This window comes from Emydura macquarii, unplaced genomic scaffold (genome assembly GCF_026122565.2).
Source record: "Emydura macquarii macquarii isolate MOO-44397 ecotype Brisbane River unplaced genomic scaffold, CSIRO-AGI_Emac_v2 contig_2897, whole genome shotgun sequence".
Taxonomy (NCBI): Eukaryota; Metazoa; Chordata; order Testudines; family Chelidae; genus Emydura; species Emydura macquarii.
Genome location: NW_027133034.1, coordinates 6,781,411 through 6,806,896, shown reverse-complemented (window position 1 = coordinate 6,806,896; position 25,486 = coordinate 6,781,411). Strand labels below are relative to the sequence as shown.

The 25,486-nt window shown below is 38.4% G+C and overlaps 1 protein-coding gene across 1 annotated transcript in view; it reads left to right on the top strand.

The window, feature by feature from the left end:
- The window catches only part of LOC137167121 (guanine nucleotide-binding protein G(q) subunit alpha), a 206,677-nt gene that overhangs the window by 47,781 nt on the left and 133,410 nt on the right, over positions 1 to 25,486 (top strand). Inside the window, exon 2 of the mRNA XM_067569124.1 lies at positions 14,259 to 14,443. Coding sequence (XP_067425225.1) covers positions 14,259 to 14,443 — 185 coding nt within the window. The remainder of the gene's footprint in view (positions 1 to 14,258; positions 14,444 to 25,486) is intronic.

The window sequence follows — 25,486 nt, the reverse complement described above, 5'->3', positions numbered from 1 at the left end:
CGCAAGCCCTTGCTCCAACCTCCAAACTGAATACTGCTCACTACGCTATCCACATATGGAATCTACATAGGGACCAGCAGGCGAAGAAGAAAAAAAGGTTACTTACTGTAACTGATGGTTCTTGGGTAATCCCTATCTGGATTCCAGTCTCACCTCTCATCCCCTCGACCTCGGGCTTTGTGCCTGTTGGTAAGTGGGAACTGAGGGGTCGTCAACCGCGTGGTCTGATGTGGCCGACACACGATGCACACACGGGTTGACAGACTAAACAGTTCTGGCTCCAGCACATAGTGCGTATGTGCATCCATGTATGGAATCCAAATAGGGATTACAACTCTTGAAGAAACATCAGTGACAGTAAGAAACCTTCCTTTCAATGTTGGGAACAATGAAAGTTCCAGAGGTAACAATTCAGATCCGTGTGTACTTCTGTCTTAAGTCTTAAGTTTAGAGCTGCACGTTATAGGTGCTGTATCCTACTTTTTCAATATAAGTACAAAAACAAAGATATGGTTTAGGCATGGGACTGGAAGTCAGGAGACCTGGGTTCTATTCCTGACTGTTCTATGGGCTTCTATTTGACCTTGGACAAGTCACCTAATCTTTCTGTGCCTTAGGCTTGGCTATACTTAAAATTTAGGTTGATTTAGGTATAGTGCTCAGGAATATGAGAAATCCATACCACATAGCAGCATAGCTACGCTGACCTAACTCCAAGAGTGACACAGGTTGGGTATTGGAAGAATGCTACTGTCACTTGGGGGGGTGGTGTTCCGACAACATCAGAAAAACCTGTTCTGTTGCTGTAGGCTGTCTCTACACTACGGGTTATGTCAACATAGCTACAGTGCCATAGCTATGCTATATATACAGTGTATTTATGTCCGTAGTTTCTCCATTTGTATTACTGGGATGATAATACTTCCTGAACTCATATGGATCTTGTGAAGGTTAATTTATTAGTGCCTAGTAAAGCGCTTTGATAATCTCAGATGGAAGACACTGTAGAAGTGCAAATTATTATTTGTAATGTATAAATATCTGTGGCATACTCTGTAGCTTGAGCATCATTATCAGGCCACTCATAAAGATGTACACTGGTAGAATACTCAGTCCTGTTTCCAGGCAGATCTCTGCCATCTAAGTCCTTAGTTTTAATATTCAAATTTATATGGACAAGATGAAAATGGTGAGGGTATATAGCAGTCTCTGACTATCCTGATCTTTGCAAATATGACCTTTCATGATACTGTTTGAGAAGTGGATAAAGCTTGTTGTATCAAACAGTATGAATCATTGTGCCAAAGGTTTTCTTGACATCCAGTTGCACCTTCTCCATTTTATGATGATCTTCCTTTTGCTTTCGCCCCTGAATGATCTGATAAATTATTACAGTGAACTTTGGACATAGTGCTCTAGAAAGCCAAGCCCAGCATTGTGTGTGCGTGCGCGCATGCGCGCGAGAGAGAATATGTTTATATTCTGCCACTGGGAGGGAGGGGGAGGGGGAGGATATGTTTGCTTTTTCTCTTTAGTTAGTTTTTTACAAACTGAGAGGCTATAAAAGAGTTCTTCCGGCTTAAGGATATCCTTAAAACAACCTTATAATCAAGTATTTTTTGTTTCATCTTATCACACTTCTCCATTGCTTCCACAGCTCTTTCTCCTACATGTTAATCTCTCTCTTTTGTACTTCTGGTGTTTCCCGGATTCCACACTTCTCTGTGCATTAATTAGACACCAATCCACAACAGTGTTTTTCTGAGTGATTTGGATGCCTACTCTATGAGCTATAGTGATTTTTGAGTAGTACTTTCAAGCTGTATTCAGTTTATTTGGGATACTGGAAGCCCCTAACTCACTTTCTCATCCTCTCAGTCCAGAATAGTGTTTCTTCTCATGACTGGTTCCACAAACAGCCAGGTGGCTGCAAATTTATACACATTTTCTGTTTGAGTTTCTTGATTCATAATCAGCTTCTGTGACTGACGGTTGACCATTTAATTAGAATAATAATGTATTCTTAGAGTGGCCTTTTCTCCTTAGAGTGGCCTTCTCTTCTCATCATTTTCCAACAGACTTAATTACTTTAGATAATTATAAAGCCTCACCCAACAAAATCATGACATTTTTGTTGAAAAAAGGGTAAAATTTAAGAAACGTGTGCAAAGTGGGGGCGCATAGTTTAACCTGTTAACTAAGACATTTTTGTTTAAGACAGTTTAGAAAATTATTTTGTTCACTGAAAAATTGACAACCGAGCTTATGCCTCCTTTTCCTGTCCGTACTGTATATTGCCATGAGCAACGATGTTTAGGTACAGCAATGGGGAAGCTATGTGTGTAGCAGTGAAAGAGTAAGGCTTCTCTTACCAGCCAGGCTCCTAGTCTCAACTCCTTTTCAAGTGATAAAGCCAAATTCATTAGCTAAAAAAATAGAGTTTTGAGAACTGTTTGCCAGAGGGAAGAAGAGGGAGATTATCATAGTGCAGTTGAAGATGTCCATACCTACTGCCTCTTTGAACTGATAAGGAAAAATCAGTTTTAACGTAGAACGATACTGTTTTGCCACTTTGTTACTCCAGTTTTGCATTTGCACCTGTGTAATACAAGAGTAATGCAGGAAATTGAGATTGATATTTGTGTAAGTTATTGCCACACAAAAATCTTGAGCTGTCAGTAAGTGTTGCCAGAGGAAAGCGCACATCTGTAGACCTGTTTTCCTGCCTTCAGTTTTGTGGAGAAACAGGATGTATAGGGAAGGGCCAGTGTCCTGCCTTTCTGCAATTGCAAGCTGGTAACGAAGGACATACCCACTTGGACCCATATCCTGCAATGACGTAAGCACATGCTTAACTTTACTCACTGTGAATACAGTTCTGTTGAAGTTACAGAAGATTACTCTTAATGTGTAGAGTTAAACATCTGCATTAATCTTTGCAGAATCAGAGCCTTCATCTAATGGCTATTCACCATTCATTGCAGAATCTCCAAATCCCTGCCAGGGTGTCCTTTTCAACAGCATATTTGACATTTAGTTTGACGGTGTGCATGGGATCATGTGTTCCCATTACTCTTTAAGGGGCCAGATTCTGCCACTGTTGTTCAAGTTGAATAGTAGCTTATTCCACAAAAAGTTCTACTGAGTCAATGCAACTACTCTGGGAGTAAGTATTATTCATTGTGAGTAAGGGTGGCAAACTCTGGCTCTAAATGACATCATAATTTTCAGATTAGGTTTTCCTACTATGATATTTTCAAATTGAGTTCTGATTTGAAGTGGGAGGCTGTTAAACATCGTTCTGAACTGAAAAGCATTGCATGCACACCTCTTTATCCTTTTCTTTTCACCCTTCCAGACATTTGTAAATACATTAAAAATTCTGTTACCTGAAGCATTGATTATCCAATTTTAATGATTTGTCTTGCAAACGTTCGCTACTGGGGTTAATGCTTACTCCTGCAAGTAATCCCATTTGCCTAAATACTGCTTCCAGAAATAAGTGTTTTGTAGGAGTGGGAAGATCCCAAGCCGTTTAGGGCTTTTTATGTCAAAAAGAACACCTTAAACTCCATTTTGAAACTATAGGGAAATCAGTGCAGATTATGGAGCACTGGTGGTATGTGCTGACATGGTAAAGCACTGCATAAGTGAGCACATTCTGCACTAAATTGCGTTCCTGAATGGTCTTATGTGTAAATTTCATTTTGCTAGTCTAAGCTTGAAGAGGAAATAGTGAAGGCACATCTAACAAGAAGGAGGTCTGCTTAAAAGTTGGAAGTTCAGCAGAACCTTTCCCTGCGTAGATGAAAGAAACCAATCTTTGCCACATTTGCTTCCTGAGCATCCACTAAGAGCCCAGCATCTAGCATGGCATCTAAATTGCAGAAATGAGTAATAAATAGCCATCTGGTTAGGGGAGGATGGTATGTTCTGTATAGGACTTTGTAAAGCCAGTGGGTTCGTGAAATTTCAGAGTCGAGTTTTTTTGGGGGGGATGGGGGGGGTTTGCTAGGCAGGACTGTGAGAAACTAATTCAGCTGACTTCATTCTAGAGGGTGTGGTTGTCAAACTATGATGAGGACACAGGAGCTATGAGCCCTGTGTCTATTCCCACATTGAATGCTGGATCCATTGTACAACCAGCTGAATTGATGAAAGCAGAGTCTAAAATTGCCCTGGTGGGGATGAGCTTGTGAGCCAGAAGATTGGTGAAGTCATTCACATTGGCACTAATCACTATGAATATAGCGAATTTGATGGTAGCTTTCAGCTCCAGAAAGAAGCTGTTTGAATACCTAGAGATTTGTTAGGAGGTCTGTAGATCACCACAGTCTCTCTGCTGGAGTTGTCTCAAGAAATGTCCCTCCATTGTGCCTTAGGTTGACAGGAAAACACAGCTTTGCTGAAATGGGTTTTAGGGAGCTTGCTCACCTCCTGAAACATGCTCCATCTTTTCCCACTTTTTAAAACACCTAAACTTTTTTTTTTAAACTTACCATGACTTTTTTAAATTACTTCAGTCAGCCCCATATTTATTTTCCTCATTTTGTACCTTTTGTGTCTCACCCCCGCACACCCATTTGTCCTATTTCTTTTCAGTTACAGGTTGGTGTGTTGCTAGAGATGCTGTGGCTTTTTAAAAATTGATTGTAAAAGTCAACTTTTTAAATTTAAAAAAAAAAAAAAATCCTACAGTAGTGTTCTCCTTGGGATGCGAGCAAGGGTCAGATTGGGGAAAAAGATGGTGGTATCGCTCTCCAAGTTTCACCCACAGGAGGCACCAAAATGAGACACCATTCACAGGAGACAGGCAGATGTTCAAACTACCATCATTGGACTGTCTGAGCTCCACTAGGCTTCTTGAACTAGACAGTTCCTCCATGGGCCTTACATGTGCACACATGTTCTGCTGGGTCCTTGGGCTTGGCTCCTTGATTTCTGGGGTGGGGCAGAAGGGTGGGAACATCTAACAAGTGCACCAAAAGGAGATGTCACTCACCATAAATTGTGGGTATCTGTGATCCTTCCGCTCCCCTTTTTTTTTTTTTTTTTTTTACATGAGGGATTAAATAGTTAACAACATGATGTTTACATTACGATCATTGGACATTTGAACTAACACCTCACGGCGATGAATGGGACAGTTCACGCCTCTTTGAGCTATTGTTTCAGACTCTCTCTCTTCAGACTTATCTCTGCATTGGTGACACTTGGGTCACATTTTTGAGAGACCGTACTCTGTTTTAGAATGGAAGCTGAGGTTCCGGAGAAGATAGCAGCTGCTTCAGAGAGATGTAGGTCACATACCAACTGAGTTCTGAATGTGAACAGAGTTTAGACCTTGGGGGGCTGACAGAGAGCGTATTAAATTAAATTAAATTAAATTAAATTAAAGCTGCAGGGGAGTGGCCAGAATGGAATCTACTCTATGAGCAGCTTTGCTCTGCCATGCTCCTCCCTTCTTTTGTCCTCCCCTGACATAGCCCCACCTCCACTTATGTCTGGTCTCAGGTAGTGGTGACAGCAGAGTCAGTGCAGGAGACGCCACCAATTTTCCGCTCACCAACTTTCCTTCTACACAGGAGAATTCTCCAGTTGCTTTAAGTCTGTTTTTGTCACAAAGTGAACTTGGCTGTGTTGAGACTCTAGCCCTATACCGGTATTAATTTTTACTATTATTTATTACGTTGATAAGTAAGAATTCAGGCTTCTAAGACTAAATTAAATTTCTTAACTTGTTCTGTAGTGAATAAGGAGATGTTATTGGAAGACACAATGGGTATGAGTTTTGGTCAGTATACCAGTCTTCCCATGATGCTAAGATCTGTCTTAAAAGGCCAAGGATAAGAAATTCAAATCTAGGTTAGAAATAATGCTGTAATAAAAGTTGATTTAGATCCTTTGGCCCACCTGGAATTAATGCTATAATTGATGATGTAACTTGGTTTAGCTAAGCCTGGTGATTCATTGTTTCCAATTTTTCTTGTTTTGTTACAATAACTGTTCACTTGTTTTGTTCCCAGTGATTTTAGTTTTTGAGGAAATATCCAAACAGAATCTACAGGAATACACATTTGTGATGTTTGTTTCACCATTATTTTATCCAGTTTTTCTTTCTCATAAACAAGGATGTTTTACAGAAGAATCTGGCCTCACATTGAAAAAATGCCATGCTAGAAACTTTCTCTTTATGAGCATCTCTTGTCATCAAAAATTTAAGACATCACATTTCTTTTTCCTTGATCATAGCGGTCGAAGAGAAATCATTAATAGGAATAATGTGTAAATCCCTGTGCACTGTGTTAAAAGAGAGATCTCTTAGTTTCATCATAATTTGGGGAATCACATAGTTATCATGTGTTTGTGTGTCCTGTATGTACAAGGCTGACTGACTGATTTCTGCTCTTTCCTTGGGACTCCTTAATAGTTCTATCAGACTCCTGTGGATTTCCATTTTTGCCTCTTTTACATGCACCCTCCGACCCCTCTAAATCTATATTTCAGTCACCACCCTTCCAGCCACGGAAGACTAGACAGACAATATTGTCTTCAAAGCTCATTAAAGCTGCTCCTTGAAAGACCAGAAGACACCTCTGTGAAATAAAGCGGGGCATGTCTTCTTGAGGGCATTCTCTGCTGACTTGGGAAATGAGAGAGGAGGATTGGAAGCAGCCCAGATGTCCCTCAGGAGCAGGAAGTACTACTACCAGCAAGGACATATATGGCAAATTCATATAGTGTCTGATCCTGCTCCTTTTGAATCCTACTCACTTTACAGATGAGGCATTGAGACACACAGAGATTAAATTAGTTGCCCAAGGACACACAAGACGTCTGTGGCAGAGTTGAGAACAGAGTCACAGTCTAGTGCCTTAGCCACGAAACTATCCTTCTTTGAAAACTACTTTGAGATTGATGGATGTGCTATATAATTATCATGACTAGATATGAGAGAGAACCCCAGCACACTATCACCCAATTAAAGACCCCTCTGGGAGGAAGGTGCACACATAGATCCACAAAGTTGGACAAGGTATAAACTCCTTAGGTCTTAGATCCTTCTGTATATTGAAATATTTGAATAGCGTATACTATAACTTCCATAACTTCATTTGGAATTGTGTATTACTGTCCAGCTTCACCTTATGAAATTTTTTTTGTCAACACACTGAACATAATCTGTTTCCAACTGTTTTGGTTTCATCGCTCTCTAAACTCTCAACAAAGAAAAATGAGAGCTAAAAGCTTCATTATTCAAAACCAAGCAAAATTATACTGTTGCAAATGTATGTATCCCTTTGCCTGTCTTCATGCTTAGGTTACTCTAATCAGTCTAAAAGAGAGTAATTTCTCTTTTACAGTAGTGCTACCTGTGTTCTTTTAAAAAGATTTAGTGAGGCTTGATCCAAGTGTTTTCTTGATGCATTTGTTTCTAGCAGAATTGTTGAATAAGAGCTAATAACTGCTAGTGAACATGCAATATAGATTAAATGAAAGAGGGTTTGCCTTGCAGCTTTGGCCTTAGGTGGACATTTGTACTGTACAGCCATGTAATTTGTATGTGCTGCACATTTTGCAGAAAAGGTGTCAGAAATGTTGTAGAATTATTAAAAACTACTTTGGTATGATATTTTTATTTCTCCCCACCTATAAAGCCAAATATTTTAGTCACCATGAATCCACTGTACAGGCCTCAGAGAGAGAGAGAGGGAAAGAGAGAAGAAAATTATAATTAGAATCCATTAACAATGACCTAAAATAGTTTTCCAATATGTCATAATTCTTTGATTTTTTTGAGGTCTAATATTTCATGACTTTCCATCCAAGTGATGTATTTCCCCATACAAGTAGAACCTTAGAGTTACAAACACCAGAGTTATGAACTGACCGGTCAACCACAAACCCTCATTTGGAACGCAATCAGGCAGCAGCAGAGACCAAAAAAAGAAAAGAGCAAATACAATATAGTAGTGGTTTAACTAAACTCTTAAAAAAATAAAGGGAAGCTGTATTAAGTCAATGTTCAGTTGTAAACTTTTGAAAGAACAATCAAAATGTTTTTTCAGAGTTACAAACCACCTCCATTTTCGAGGTGTTCGTAACTCTGAAGTTCTACTGTATTTCCAAAAGTATTAAAACCCCTTTCCCTAGATCTAATAGGTCACTGTGATAGGCCATAAACTTATCACTGGTCCAGGACTGAATATTGCCCATTGTTCATCACAGACCAGTGTAAATATTTTTATTTTGGCTGAACCTGTTTGCCTATGTTTAATTTTTTTTCAAGGAGTGTTCTGGCTGATGTTGGAGATGTAGGCCTTTGCCCACAATTGATTGGTGCAGGAGTCCATTCCTGCAGATCATAATGCAGAATTGGGGTCCTAATAGAGAATGGTTTGACTTATTTTTTATCTTTAACATCCATTTTGTGATGGGATGTTTTCTTTACTGTAGAAATGTGTGTGTCTGCAGAGGGATTAAAAATGAGGGCTGCGTGCATCACTACCTTTCCCTCCACCCCTGTGAGATTGTAGAAGGAAGGAAACTTTTGCATTAGTAATTTTTTTCCCCAATGCAACGACATCAGTTAATAGTACATTTTGGGACCTGTATTACTATGTACCTTTTTTTCTTTTTTAAAATCAGTTATTTTAACTGCTGTTGAAAAATATATCTGAAAAAAAGAAAATATTCAGAAAAAAGCATTTTATCTCAAGTTTCCATGGGTCCCAACTAAGGAAGGGGAAGGAATGGGACAGCCTCATATATAGTTTTTCTTGTCCTATTTAATATTTTAGATGAAGAACATATATATTAAGCTGTAAAGCTTATTTTCATTAAGGTAACAGTATCTAGTGAGTTGTGTGTGTTTAGTTGGTTACAAAAAATAGTTATGCCAAAAGTCCCTCTGCAAAGATCTAGCTTTGATTATTACACAGCACTCACATTGGGATGGAAACTGATTTCTAGTCTCCTGTATTTGGTTCCTAAAGCCACTGGCAACATCGATAAGCATTCCTGCAAGTGCGTGATTCACTCTTCTTCCTGGTGGTAGGAGAGACTTTATTATTTTTTGTCTAAATCCCTCTTAGAATTCGTTACACACAAAACGGTAAACAACTCCGATAGAAAGTAAAATATTTATTTTGAGATTTCTAAGGCATACTTTTAGTTAATTCAGTTTGCTCTTTGCTTTGATTTTGTGCATTAAACCTTCCTTAGTGTACTTAAACGTTTTCATTGTAGCCTTTACGTGAGGTGGCTGCTCATAGTATTTAATAGTGTACAATGCTCATCACTATATATTTTTAACATTGTAAAGAAATTGGTAATAGGACATGTTATGTTAGTTCAAAAGAAAAGGAGTAGGAAAAATAGAACATTTACTTCATGGTGATCAATACAGTATGTTTTTTGCTTGGAATGTCTGTGGTAGAATTACATCTGCTTATGGTTTTTATTAACTGACTCTTTTCTTCTAAATTTTAAGTGGTGACCTTTCACTGCTTGGGGATGAAATTGCTGCAGAGGCAGCACATTCAGCCCTTTAGGAGGGATCCTTAAGTGCTCTGAAGAAAATCTCATCTTCTTTTCTGTGGAAGGTTGGATGATTTGTTGGTAGCTGTGACAAAAGAGCATGATGAGGGGGAAGAAGGGTGACTGCAGAGCTGTTGCAGGGATGAGAATAAATGTTTTTTAGGGAAATTAATGGTGTCATTTTATAAAGATATTTGTTTTTAAAATCAGGATAACACTAGTTACACAAAACTACCAAACAAAAAGAGGTATTTCCCCGTTTTTCTACCTGAGGAAATGATCATATGTACCAGAGGCCTTAATAGGCAAGCTTGTGTTTTTGCAGACTAGATTATTGTTTATATTTTATAAAGCTCCACTAGCATACTTGGTGTTATACAGACAGAAGACAATGGACTCAGTTCTCTTCTCACATGAACTGATTTTACACTGACCTAATTTCTTCAATAGAATTATACCTAATTTAGATCTGTGAGAAGAATTAGAACCAGGGTCCCAGCCCCAAGAGCATACGATCAAGATATATCAAAGGTGTATTTCCCCTTCATTATTTGTTGGTTTGTATTTATACAGCATCCTAAGTATATATGGTTGTGAGAACAGTCAGGTTCTAGGAACCTACCTAAAGATGTAGAGCTATTTCTGCTGATGCACCTGAACCAGGTAGTTCCTGTAACTGCCAATCCATCAATACAAGAAAGGTTTGAGTTTCTTGCTGCTTCAAAATAAAGTGAAGACAGGTATAGAGAGAAACTCCAGGAACAGGCAAGCGCAGGAGAAAACTTAGTCTGAGGTTACTTATGTTGCTTAAGGTAATGATGAAGGTAAATACTAAGAATGGGGTGATTTTGTACACCATCCAGCACATGTGCTGTTGAGTCTCCAGTGGCACCTTACACATGTGCAAAGTAAATGCACCCACTGCCTCAAAATGTGTAAAGTCAAACTCGTATAACCAAACTCTTTTCCACGTAAAAGAGATCTTAACATATTTTACTTGGAAATACCTACCTGAATTCTTAGACCCTGTTTGTGGTCAGTATTACCCTGAATGCACCAGGAATTTTCATGAATGTAATTCCCTCAGACATCAACAGGCGACGAGCCATCCATGTCCTTGAAGCATTTTACTAGTGAGTAGTTTTGCTGTATTCTGTTCAGTGATGCAGACAAAACCTGGTGGAAGTCTCTCGTTACATTTCTGTGTAGACGTGGAAGAAAATTGGCTGTCAATGATTTTTGAACAGCTGCGTTTATTGCTGGATTAAATAATTTCTAGCAATTATGTTTAACAACTTTGCTCCCACTTCAAAAGAAAAGCACAATAGTATACAGGAACAGAAAGAAGTAGTCTCACTGGCTTCAGTGGGACTACTTGTGAGTAATAGTTATTTGAAGGAGCAGTTAAACAAATGTCAATTTAAATAAACCCCCCATAATTCAGGTTGACAGTGTAACCTCAACGCTCACTGTTCTCTTCCTTGTGGAGGGAGCTGCAAAGAAGGGGGCAACAGATAGAACAAAATCCCAGAAAATCAGCTGTCATTTTTCTCTCTTCTCTAGTACCTAATCTTGCCATCACTTTTGGGGGGAGAACTTATTTAAAATTATTAATAAAAATTGTACAGTTGAAGACAAACAATAAGTGTGCAGTTTAAGCTCCTATAAATTCTTAAAGCCAGTTTTGATTTCAAATTTTACCTTAGAATCCAGTAAACTGTGTGTGTTGTACCACAGGGCTGATCTGAATTTGAGTCTTGATCTTCTTGGGCCATCAGGAGCTTGGGTGCTGTGTGAGGCAGTCTCCTTGCATTGAAGGGTAATGGAGAGCAAGGATGAATTTACTCTCCTAAAAGTATTTAAATTATATCTATTGTATTTTGTGTGCATAAAATATGGCCTATTGGTAGTACAGATTTTGTTTAATGCCCTCTCTGGAGTCAGACTATGGTAGATCTTCTAGTAAAAGTTCAAAAATTGCATCCGTATGTGTACATGGATAGACAGTTGTGTAATGGAAAACTACAGTGTATGTGTGTTTGTGCACATACATTTCATTTTAAGAATCCACTTCATGAATCTCATGGTCTTCTCCCCCCGCCCCACACTAGCTCTTTTTGTGAGCAGTTTGTCAATGTGCACTGTCATTTCCAGATTTAACTCTTATTAGACAGCTAACAAACTTTAAAAGCAAATGTTCTAAAGAGGCTCCAAATGTCTATCAGGCAAACAGGATTTCTAATTGAACCACCACATGTTCAGATTGAAATGGACGGTGTTGTATGGTCAAAACAAATTCATATGGGATCTCAAGACCTCATGTCTGCAAAGATGAGGGATCAAAAGAATCTGGCTCTCCATCTTAGAATGTCATGAGAGAGGGCTGAGAGAGTTGTCTGAAGCTCATTGACCTTCACTGGTCCAACATAGCAAGAGTTTGCTGACCTTTTTAATACGCTGCAAGGCCTGTCTATTCCCACATGGGTTTTTCTGAAGGGGTTTATGGTTCTTTTATGTGGGGAAAGTTAGGCATTTTGCTACTTAGTAAAACTTTTTGTTTTCAAAAAATTGTGCTTGAGTAAGAGTTTTGGTTTTAATATATTATTACAAATTGAAACAGATAAAAGTAAATGTAGAAAAGAGGAGAATGAATGAGAGGATAAGGGAGAACAGACTGTAGATCAAATGAGAGCAGCATTGTGGAAGAGGACGAGTCTGGTGGCATGACACTCTGACAAGGCCACAGCTGTATGTAATACTGATGAGATTCTATTCTCTGTTCTACCACAAATCTCTTGTATGACCTTGGGGAAGTCATTTAATTTCTCCTGGGCTGTGTTTCCCCATCTGTCAAATAGGGATGATAATACTTCCCCCTACCCACAGAGAAGCGTTGAGAGTAATTTAATTAATGTTTGTGAAGTGCTTGGATACCACAGTAATGAGCACCATGGAAAAGTCTTTCTTTTGTAAAGCATTTTTAAAAACACACTTATACAAAAAGCTTTATGGATTCACCTTTACATTAATAAGTGTAAATAATAAAAAAAAATCTCTTAACTGGTGGAATAGTATGAATATTAACATGCTTGCCTGGGCCACATCTGCCAGAGTTAAAGGTGAGGATAAAATGTTTTGATTTTTTTTCTAAAACACAGCCCTCTTCTGAGAAAACAAGTAAAATAGCTTCTGTTGATCATCCTGATCTGCTCAGCCAATCACAGCCAAAGAAAAATGCATATGATATATCCCATGTGACTGTTCCCAGCAAATACAACTCAAATTTGAAATGCACCACTACTCAAAATGTTTTCAGATAGCCAGCTAAAACAATTGTTTGTTCTAGCTAACATTTATGGACAGAAACAAATTCAAGTGAATGAATGAATGCTTGTTAACAAACTAGAATCAAATTAAAAGTTTTGCAGACCCCTAATCGTTAATGAGTCTTGAAGTTTATTTAATTTTGCCTTTATGGAGAAGGTATCTATCTGAATTGCTACCCATCACCATAATATGTTGAGTGCTTTCCATTTGAAATAACCATGTCCTTCCTGTACAGTTTACATATGATAAAACATTTTATACTAATTTAAATAACTATAAATATATGCTCAAAAGGTCATTGGTAGATTTGTCATGGATCCACCAGATTGGTGCTGTGCCCCCAACTTTGGAACAAGCTCTTGAAGAAACCCCTTTGATGTGCCAGACCCAAAAGGGGTCCTTCAGGATAGGCTGTGTGGCTTGACTGCCTCCCTGAGACCGAATCTCTGGGCTTCAGCACTCCTGCTTCTCTCTACTGTTCAGCAAGTCCAACTTAGATATTGTCCTGGTTAGAGACTTGTATGCTCTAGGGATTAATGCACCTCACCAAGCATTTACAGTGACGCTCAAGCAGTGTTTTCAAAATGGTAGGGTTTATTAGTCAACTGGAAACACAGCAGGGAAAGTTCGTAGGTTTTCATAGACTAGTGAACTCCATTTCCAGGCTTTCTGTTTTTCTGTCTGTCTGTCTGACTTCCTTCTTTAGTCAGTCAGTTCCCAGATGATAGAGCTCTCAAGCTTCTTTCAGAGCCAACTAATCCCTCATCTCATACCTTCCAGTCCTTTGTTCTCAAGCGGGGTCTCTGCTCAGCTTCTCTACTGAGTGTCAGTCGAGTCATTGGAGCTTCGCCTCTCTGGACACTTCGTTGATCTGGGTTGGTTTTAGCCAGTTCTTTAATAACTCTATTCATTCCACCTTGGCAGGGAAGTTCTCACACTCACCCCCCTCCACAGGGCAGCCATGCAACGTATCGGGGAAACTTATGCACACACAGACTTCATAAAAAAATTATACAGTCACAGAAATATACCCTCATAATTTTAGATTATCCAAATGGCCAGCAGTTTTGGTGTATGCATGTTTTATAGTTGGTAACATGTTGGAATCCTTTTCATATTCTACTTTTACTTATTTTGGTCCTTAAAATGCAACTTTTAATTAATTAAACATCATTTTAGTTTTGACTGGATGCCTTTGCTGTTTGGATATAGGATTGGCCTTTGTTAGTGGTGCCCGTAATTAAGAGTGAGTGTTGTTTATTAGTGGGATTGAGTGCTGAAAGCATGCTCAGCTCTGTACAGAACAAGTTGCTTTGTTTGTGCAACAATTTCATGTTTGTGTACTGTGCATATTTCGGTTTGATGATGTGTTCTTATTGGATGTCTTGCAGGCACAGGAGAAAGTGGCAAAAGCACATTCATCAAACAGATGAGAATCATCCATGGATCAGGATACTCTGATGAAGACAAAAGGGGTTTCACAAAACTGGTGTATCAGAATATATTTACAGCAATGCAGGCTATGATCAGAGCTATGGATACACTCAAAATCCCATACAAGTATGAACACAATAAGGTGAGATTTCTGTTTAAATACATAGCTGAAGGCTTTCCACTTTTATATTCTAGGGAATGTACTGAAGAGCTTTTAAACTCATATAGTTGCTTCCTGGCGTTTAAGTTATGCTGTCCTTAATATTTAGATGACAATGTCTTGCAGTCAGTGGATTGTATGGAAGGTTGACGCATAGGACCACATCCTGACTCCTGGCTCTCTTTCCTTTGCACTGCTCTGGCAGCACAAAGGGGACAGAGAGCTGCCCTTACAAGGCATCTGGGAATTCATTTGACATACAGAGTGTTTTTGGTCTGGCTGGGAGTGTTGTCAGGAGCAGGGTGGGGTTTGATGTCATGTTCTGAGTTGCTTAGAACCATCTTCCCTCCTTTTCTCCCACCCTATGTTCTGTGCAGAGCCTGGCTCAACCAGACATGGGGATCTGCCCCATAATATTTAAATATTGATAAAATGGGGCTTTAAAATAGGGCTAAATTGTTATACAGGTTAAACTTGTTTGCATATATTACTTTAAAATGTAGTTTCAATGCTGTATATATTTTGAAAACTCAGAAATGGGAGTGAGTGCATGTGTGTAAGAATACTATTAAAACATACTTATTGACAAAAACTGACAAGCAAGCCAATTAAATTGAGGCTGACATCACTGAAACTCAAACCTTTGTGCTTTATATGAAAAGAGAAAATCAGTTTAAGTGTTTGTCGGGTTTTTTATAGCTAAACCTGAGTTCTTTCTGACCTTTTTATATATACTTTTTAAAAGAATAAAATATTTTAAAAACTGTAAACACTTCAATGATAGGTAGTAAAACACCCAGTATTCGTCTGAATAGGGGAGGTTCATGGCTAATGGTTAGAGAAGAAGACTGGAACACAGAAGGCTAGGGAGGGGTCAAATGCAGCTGCCACTGACTGCTGTGGAAGTTGCACACCTGTATTTGAGTATTTGCCTCCTGGATTCAAATTCTGATTTTGCTACTGGTTCACTATTTAACCTTGAGCAGGTTTCTTAAGTAGAGAAGAGGTTTGTTTCCCCATAAAGACAATTAAATTGAGATAATATTTTGTTACCTTTGCATAGATTTTTAAAGTATTTGAATGAAAAGTGTTATTTTAATATGTAAATACAAGTTTAGGCATTTTTTTCTTTTTAAAAAAACGCCTGAATTTTATTTTAATAGCATCTGTTTGTAGTTGCTGGCAATGTTGAAAAACCTTAGTGTTTTGCTGCTACAGCAAAGAATCAAAGGAGATTATTTGTAATATCCATAATCTACCAGGGATTTTGTTAACAAGCTCTCAGCTTGCAGTGAGAATTTTTCTTGGAATGCTGGCTGGATATTGCCTTAATGATTCCATTGTTTTTTTTCTCTGAAGTGAATTCTCTCTTCACTTTGACTCTTGTGAATTCAGTTACTCTTCTTATTTAATCATGCTGCACAAAAGTGAGATTAACTCAAATATTATTTTTCTGTAGTATTTGTTGTTTAAGTATCAAAAATGTCAAAGAGCAAGGAAATCCACAAGAACTAAACCTCCATTAACCAGACAAAACAAGATTTAATAAACTGGTGTTAAGGTGGACACTTATTGTTGAAGTATATGCGGTTTGATTATTAAAGGTGAACTGCAAATACAACATCCAGAATGTCATCAACTTCAGCAATAGGGATATTGAGCCTATTACTATGTGAAAAGTAACCTTGTTTTTAATTTCAGATCTCCTGAAGTCATGCTAACTGGTTCTAGCTCTGCTGTAATGCTCGAACAAGCATGCTTGGATTCTGTACTGATGAAAGAGTCTTGTTGAGCTTGGGGCTGGCCTTTAGGAAGTTAAGCAGATCTTATTTCAAAATCTGTTTGGTGTATTTTCAAATTAAAATATTACTGTTTGGATATAAAATAATTGTAGAAAATGACTTTGAAAAACTGTACCGAAGAGTAAAAGGCAAGATTTATCTGATATCTAGGGTCTGGCTCCATGCTTCACACGTCTCTGGCAGCTGTGACATACAGCTTGATGCCCATTGGGTTATCATAACAGAGCTAGAGCTGGCAAGTGGACTAAAAGGAACTGAAAGGAAAAACAGTTTGCTTTTCAGAATTGATTGCTACATTTCAGGCCATTCACTACATCTTTTTAAGTAGACAAAGCTGTGAATTTCATAGAATTTTGACTCACAACTTGGACAGTGTTGTACTATCCATGCAGCACGCGAGTATTTTTCTTGGAAAGACTAAACAGCCTTGGTATTTATTGACTGTGAATATATTGTACTACATTGTATGTTTCATACTGCTGTTATTCCAAAGTGGACTCAAACCAAGTTTGCGGGAATAATACAAAATAATGCTTCAGGCTTGTTAATTTAGATATGGTGTGGCTTACTAGGGTAGGCAAGACAAAATTGTTTTTGAATTTGGAAACGGTGTTATAGTAAATCATATCCTGTATCTAAACTAGTTGTTTTTTTTTTCTTGTATGAGTTCTAGTTGGTTGAATATGTTGTCAGGATTCACATCAAAGCCTGTGTGGTGTTAATGATTATTGTACTTACTCTTCTGTAAAATATAGTTGCTTTTAAGGGCCAGATTCTGATAGCCATACTCTCATTCAATAGCCCCAAGTGGTCCCATTGGGTTTGGTGGGGCTATTTGTGAAGAAAGGTGCTTCCCAGCATGAGTAAGAATGTATGAATCTGATCCTAAATTTATAGAGACCGTGCAGAATTTCCTTAAGGACTCCCTGCATATGAAAATATAAGTGACACTACCGTTGTTAGAAAATCATGCCTAACTCTTGAATGACGTGGTCCACCAAAGTGACATTTTTGTAGAAAAGGGCACTTGATAAAAGAGTGAGCTCAGATCAGACTCCACTTTAAGTCTGCTGAAAACAAACTCTTTACCCTTGCAGCCTAGGAAACACAGGAAGGGCACTTCCTATTAACTTGCATCTCATATCAGGAAATTCTATTTTTAGAGAATTTCTTGAAGTTTGAGTAACAGCATATTTTTAGCTCACCACTTGTTTTGCCCCCTTTGTTTTGAAAACTACACAGCTTCCAGTTCATAGTAACACAGGTTGTGCTTAAATACTTGAGGATAGAATGGCCCTTGTTCATTAAATGCTACAGACTGTGGAGTTGGATCTAGAGGACATAGCAGGGGTATTTTCTATCTCAAGTGTTTCTCTATCCTTTATTCAGAAGGCACAAAATCTGGGCATGCTCCTGGAATCTAAGTTAATGCCAGTGGAAAAAAGCTTGCTTTCCCTCTTGCCCCTGCAGTGTTCACCGAACTAGTCAGTTGGGACCTTAGTTATGATAATCTGGGCCTCTGTGACTTCTATAACTGTAATATGTTCTACATGGGCCACTTGGAAGAGGCAGCTAATGTAGAACGACTGCCCACCTATTAAGCAGTGTTAGCCACAGAATACATATTAGGTCATTTCTTCAGAACTGCATAGACTTCCTGTTAACTTACTGATGCAATTAAAGATGCTGATTCTGATCTATAAAGCTCTATCTTGCAAAGGTCTTGGCTGTTTGGAAGACTCATTGCCATGATGGTGGAAGTCAGCTGAGAGCCTCAACTATGTATCTAGAATGAAATGTCTGAGAGTTTGTGGTGGGAGATTCTGTCATCTAAGACATTGCCACCAGAATTCTTTTCCCCTACTAGTCTGACAGAATTTGAGTTCTGTTGAGGTTTAGGGAACAGGGTGAGGCTCGTTTCTTCACTCAGGATTTTGCTTCATCTGGGGAGTGGTGACTTACAGGTTGGTATTTAGTTTGTTTTTGTGGAAGGCTTACTGTTTTTCCTTTATTTTAAAACTAAAAGTTGAAGTAATTTGTGGAGGTTTTTTAAATTTTATAAAAAGTGAAGATGCATGTACAATTAAACTCATTTTATAAATTAAAGATAAGCCTGAGTTTCACATGCAGAAATACATAGGAATTACCAGGATTACAAACAGAAATAAAGTTTGCATACATACCGGCCTCGTTAGGAACCTAAATGGCAACATGTACCTGAAAATCCCCAGGGTGAGCATACAACAATTATAATTGCATATGGAGCTAGAGACATTCAAGTTCACTCACATTCTTTATGTTCAGAATGTAGGTTTGTCTTTCAGAAATTAGGCTGTGTGTGTCTAGGCTCCTGTCAATATTGCTGTCAACTACAAAGTTCAGCATAGCATTATTTGCCATTATTCTCACCTTTAACTTCTTCTCAGAGTATGTGCTCTTGATAGAGGATTGGAAGCCAGTGCTTCAGAGATACTAGTCCCTCCCTTAGTGTATTTCCTACATGTAACCAGTGGCCCAGGGATGGGGTAGGAGTAAGTATATCAGTATGGCTTGTTTATTTTTCTCTCCCACAGTTATGGAAATACTTGCCTGGGGAACTATAAACCAAATAGTCAAGTCACTACACTGGACATATACAGTTTCCAAAAGACAATTTGCTATTTCCCCCTTACAGACAGGCACAAGAGAGGCTATAGACTAGTTCTGCATTTGTTGCTGGTGGACACACAATTTCATTTGCAGGTAGCAAGTCCATATGAACCCTGCACATGGGGATGGTTTGTTCCTGTGTCCTCAATAAGGTTTCTTTAAATTTCTTTAAAATTTTCAAAGAGGTTTCTTTAAAATACAGCCAGCTATCCTGAGAGGGATGCTAAAGGAACACTCAAGGAAGATAAGGCTATTGTGGAGAAACTAAATACATTCTTTGCATTGGTCTTTGTGGCTGAGAATGTGAGAGATTCCCAAACCTGAGCTATTCTTTTTAGGTGACAAATCTGAGGAATTGTCCCAGATTGAGGTCATTAGAGGAGGTTTTGGAACAAAAGTATAAATTAAACAACAATAAGTTGCCAGGACAGAAGATATCCACCCAAAGGTTCTGAAGAAACTCAAATGTGAAATTGCAGAACTGCTAACTGTGGAATGTAACCTGTCATTTAAATCACCTTCTGTACCAGATGACTGGAGGATAGCTAATGTGATGCCAATTTTTAAAAAAGACTCCAGAGGTGATCCTGGCAGTTACAGGCCGGTAAGCCTAACTTCAGTACCAGGTAAATTGGTTGAAACTACAGTAAAGAATAGAATTATCAGACACATAGATTAATACGATTTATTGGGGAAGAGTCAATATAGTTTTTGTGAAGGGAAATCATGGCTCACCAATCTACTAGAATTCTTTGAGGGGATCAACAAGCATGTGGAAAAGGTTATCCAGTGGATATTGTGTACTTAGATTTTCAGAAAGCCTTTGACAAGGTCCCTCACCAAAGGCTCTTAAGCAAAGTAAGTGGTCATGGGATAAGAGGGAAGGTCCTCTCCTGGATCAGTAACTGGTTAAAATACAGGAAACAAAGGATAGGAATAAATTATCAGTTCAGAATGGAGGGAGGCAAATAGTGGTGTCCCCCAGGGGTCTGTACTGGGACCAGTACTATTCAACATATATATATAAATGATCTGGAAAAAGGAGTAAACAGTGAGGTGGTAAAATTTGCAGATGATACAAAACTATGCAAGATAGTTAAGTCCAAAGCAGGCTATGAAGAGTTACATATGGATCTCACAAAATTGGATGACTGGGCAACAAAATGGCAGATGAAATCCAGTGTTGGTAAATGCAAAGTAATACATATTGGAAAACATAATCCCAACTATACATATAAAATGATGGAGTCTAAATTAGCTGTTACCACTCCAGAAAGAGATCTTGAAGTCATTGTGGATAGTTCTCTGAAAACATCCACTCAATGCGCAGCAGCAGTCCAGAAAGCTAAAAGAATGTTGGAATCATTAGGAAAGGAATAGATAATAAGACAGAAAATACCATATTGTCTCTGTGACCTGTCCACGCCTAGGGTAGCCACCTGAAAATGCCAACGTCAGGGCAGGCTTTAAAAGGAGAGCAGATTCTCCCAGCACTGGTGGGTGACACTGAAGTCAGACTTCCCAACCAGCTACAAACAGTGCTTCTGATTCCCCACACTGGTTATCAAGTAGCCAAAATAAAAATATACACAGCCCCCTTTACTGCATTTCATTCTCTGGGTCCCAATCGGCCACTAGGTCCAGTAAAGAGACCAGTTATTTAAAACTGTGCTCTTTACCAAAAAGGTTTCTCCTGACCCCACAAAGTCAGCCACAGTATCAGATCAGTATAAGTTTGGATCTTACTCAAAATACCACGCTGCCAGCCAATCCTTTAGTAAATAAAACTAAAGGTTTATTATATAAAGAGAGAAAAACTATAAGAGAAATGTTATAAGAGAAATCAGATACATACAAATAATTTGAAAGTCCATATATATCAGGTTTCTAGAAGAATTGTGGAGTTTGCAGGCTTGTGTAGTCCCTCTGATATACATCCAGTACCTGGATGGGTCTCAGTCCTTTGTTTCACAGCTTCAGTTCAGTTCAGTTGTAGATGAGTTGATCCAGAAGTAGGCTGGAGACTAAAGACAAAATGGATCTTGGGCAGCTGCCTTTTATGTCCTTTGGTCTTTGCCAGGCTGCTTGTGGAATTTTACAGGAACAAGATGGAGTCCAGAGTCACATGAGTAAGTCCTGGTGACTCATCAGGTATATTGCTGGCTTCTCACCATGGGCCATTTATACCTGTGAATTTCCTTAATGGGCCATTAAGCAGGCTAGTGCTGCAGCCATCCTGTCTGGAGTGTCACCTAGACACAGCACAATTTGAAATACAGCTATATCAACCATATCCATAATTTCCATTACACATATAACACATGAACATAAACATTATCATCTTACTTAGCACAATATAGCCTTTCTAACAGTACCTGATACGGCATATCTCATATGAATTATTATGATTTTGACACACTGATGTTAAATAATATAATAAATGCTGTGTGTGGTCCCCCCCTCCTCCCCCCTCCAATCCAGCCAACGTGACAGCCTCTTCATAAATCCATGGTATGTGCGTATCCTCAGTATTACATGCAGATCTGATCGCCTCATCGCAAAAAAAGATGTATTAGAATTGGAAAAGGTACAGGAAAGAGCAACTAAAATGATTAGTGTTATTGAAAAGCTTCCATATGAGAGAATTTAAGACTGGAGCTTTTTTTCAACTTGGAAAAGAGACGACTAGAGGAAGATGTGATAGAGGTCTATAAAATCATGACGGGTGTGGAGAAACTAAATAAGGAAGTGTTATTTACTCTTTGTTATAACACACGAACTAGAGGTCACCAAACGAAGTTAATAGGCAGAAGGTTTAAAATGAACAAAAGAAAGTATTTCTTCACACAACACACAGTCAACCTGTACAATTCTTTTCTGGAGGATGTTGTGAAGGCCGAGACTATGACAGGGTTTATAAAAGAACTAGATAAGTTAATGGAGGATAGGTCCATCAATGGCTATTAGCCCAGGATGTGCAGGGATGCAAAAGCATTCTCTGAAGTGTTCCTAGCCTCTGTTTGCCAGAAGCTGGGAATGGGTGACAGTGGATGGATCACTTGATACCGGTTCTGTTCATTCCTTCTGAAGTACCTGGCATTGGCCACTGCTGGAAGACAGGATACTGGGCTAGAGGAACCATTGATCTGACCCAGTAAGTCCAGTTTTATGTTCTTATATTTTGATGATATTTAAATGGAATATTCAGGAACAGCCCATCAACATGGAAGAAGCTTGTAAAGTTGCTCTCAAAGCAGATGAAGAGACCCAAACTGTTCCATCTGTGCGATGTTCTTCAAAGCCTCAAACCTGAGGGACTAAGACAGGGTCTTAAGAGTAGGTTATAGAAAGAAGTATTCATACGATCAGCATTCATTAATATTCAACGTATCTCCTTAACAGTCTCAGACATCCACCTCAAGGCACACAAAAATGAAGAAATTTGTCCAAATAAAGAGAAGTTTTACAGACAAAAATAATGAAGTAATTCTACAGTCTGTTTGCCTCTGGATGCAATTTATTGACCAGGAATATATTTTCTGGGTGCCAGCCACTATGAAAAACTGCAACAAGATTTAAATTAGCATCAACACCTAACAGCATGGGTGTAGACAAGGAACCATGAATTGTACACAATGCTAGATTAATACTGTGCTGTAAGATGAACACTGGCTCCCAGTAACCTCTCCACCCTTCTTTCCACTTGGGAGCCAGCAGTGAGAGGGACTTCAGAGTGTTTTTATTTAAAAACTTCTCCAGCAGCAGCAGAGGGAGCAATGCTAAGGGCTAACACGCTCCAGTGCAGCATCCTGACTTACTAGAAACCTCATCTTCACAACATGAACACTCGGCTTTATACTTGCTTGTTGAGTGACTAATTAGTTCTAACCACACCTGAGTCTTCCTATATTTCCTTGCTCCATTTGCTGCCAGATTTCACTGTCCCCACACTGTACTCTTACTTGCCTCTTTTAACGCTGTTTGCCCTCTGCCTATGCTTCATTTCTCTCACCCACAGCTTCCTTCTCTCTTCCATTTTTTCCTTCTCCCACTGTGTTCTCATCCACTCCTTACCATTTCCCTCTCCCTCATTTCTACCTAAACTAAGCTTAAAAAGATCATTTTATTTCTTTATAATGAATCCAGGGCTTTATTTTTAAGATTAAGCAAGTGCTTAAGTGCTTTGCTTAGCGTGAAATTAAGGACCCACTTATCTCACAACTTCATCTGTAAAATCGTAATAATTCTTCCTTTCCCCCACTCTGTCATCTTTATTTAGGTTGTAAGCTCTTCAGAGAATAGACTGTCTCTTACTACTTATTTGTACTATCCCCAGCACAGTGTGGCCCCTATCTCAGTTGTAGGTTCTTTCATAATACTAATGATAAAGGCACCTAAATAAATGTGGGCGGATCTTCAGAGATATGGAGCAACCACTGCTCCCATTGAACTCCGTGGTAGCCACTAAATTTTGGCCTTCGTGTTTTACTCCTTTTGGGGTACACTCTTACTTCAGTTTCAAACTCTGGCCAGCCTTTGAATAATACATACAATCATCTAAGCACATTGTGTGTTTTTAATGTCGTACACAAACAAGGGGTTTTGCCTATATGCTCTAGGAATGTCAGTATGATTAGTTGCAAGACTTCTAATAGAGTCTCATATGTACTGCATTGTTTCTCTTTGTCAATTTAAAAATTAATAAAAAGGGAGGTTTAAAGAAAACAACATTCCATAATGTGAAGACATGAATGTATGCCTTTTAAGAGTACCTTGGCTAACACACCACTAATTTTATACATTGTAAGCAGCCGCGAGGTTGAAAATCAGGAGCATGTTTTGTTATATTACAAACAACTATACAAAGAAAAAAACATTTCCCCCTTCCTGGTGAAATCCCAACTACTAAAACAGACAGACCAATTCTGCAAAGATATGCATGCTAAGCATTTAGGTAACCCCACTAAATGCACTAGATGCAACGGAATTACTGTTGTGCTTAAAGTTAAGCATGTATGTAAGTCTTCATAGTATCAGGGTCGTAATTATGAAATATGTATGCCATAATACACTGTATTGCAGAAAGAAATCTTAGTAATTCTAAACGCTCAGTGTTAGCAACTCGTTTTGTTGTGCAATAAAATGTTTTCCTCTTCCTTCTTTCTTTTACATTTTAAAATCATCTCTTGTTCACTTTAAATATTATAATTTATAAGTAAAATTATACTTAGCCAAGAGTAAATAAGTATGTACAGAAGGACATAGCTGGGGAATGCTGTCTATTTTCTGTCTTTCCTGTGCCATTTTTTTTTTCTGCTAATGTGGAAAGCAAGAAATGGTGGCTGTTTGCTTGGAGATCCCTGTACATTTCATATGATGTATCCTTCTGTGAGAGAACATAACTCCTTTGTTTCCTCAATAACTCTGCTCTTATCTACATTTCACCTCTAATATGTGTGGCGCATAATTCTGTTTAAATAATCGTTGTATATATCTCTTCACACAATCTCACATTCATGCAGGCACTCTATCAGAGAGATGGACAAAATGGGAAGGGTAATCAGGCCATCTACTGTATGTAATGTGGGCTTGGGTTTGTTTGTTTTTTTTTAACATGAGGAGTGAGATTTTGTGCTCTGCTGAAGTATTGCTTTATGCCCAACAATGGACACATTTATCAGCAGTAATGCCACCCCATTATTTCATTAATTAATACTTTTTGAGTCTTAATTGTCAAGCAGTTAATTTTAAAAATAACTTTGGATCCAAATACTTTTCTTGATTTTGTTTTTCTTGAAATTAGATTTTTTTAAAAGGGTTTCAGATACAGTGTATCTAATTCTATGTAACACTTGTTCAAGTTTGGTAGACATTAGAGTACTTTATTTCTGCTATCATACAGGATTTGCTTGAGTGACATCTTAAAATAAGATTTATTGGAGTGTTTCAAGAAATCTACAGCTGAGATGCAGCATTTGTTTGGAAATTTTTGTTTGGCCCTTTCTCAGGTCACGCTTCCTATGTGGTAAAAGTTGTAACGGCTCTGAGATGAAGAAATCTTCCTCTTATTATACAGTTCTACTTTGGTCGAGGAAAAACGTTTAACCCTGAGCAACTGAGATTTAAAAAAAAAAAATTTAAGTTACGTTCTCAAATGAGTTTGAGTTTTGTGTGTGTTTAATATGCACACTGGGATGTATTGACTGATTGGGTGTGTGCACTTAATGACTCTGATTCTTCACTGTAAGATCTATAGTCTTTACCCCTGTTCAGAGTGTATAACTCTACCTAATTGAGTCCCAAACTGGTGAATACCTAGACACCTGAATAACTTTACACTTGCCATATGCCTAGGTGTTTGAGGATCAGGTCCTCAGGGTATTGGCATTTTACATCCATTTTATGCTCCATTCATTCACTTTGCACAGATGTAAATGTCTACATAAGGTGCGAGGCATGGGAGATTAAGGTCCAATATGTTGATTTATGAAAGAGAGGTTTCTCAAAGGATATTTAAGGTATACACTGCTGGCAGAGAAATATGAGACCATAAGACAATTTTTGTAGATTGTTT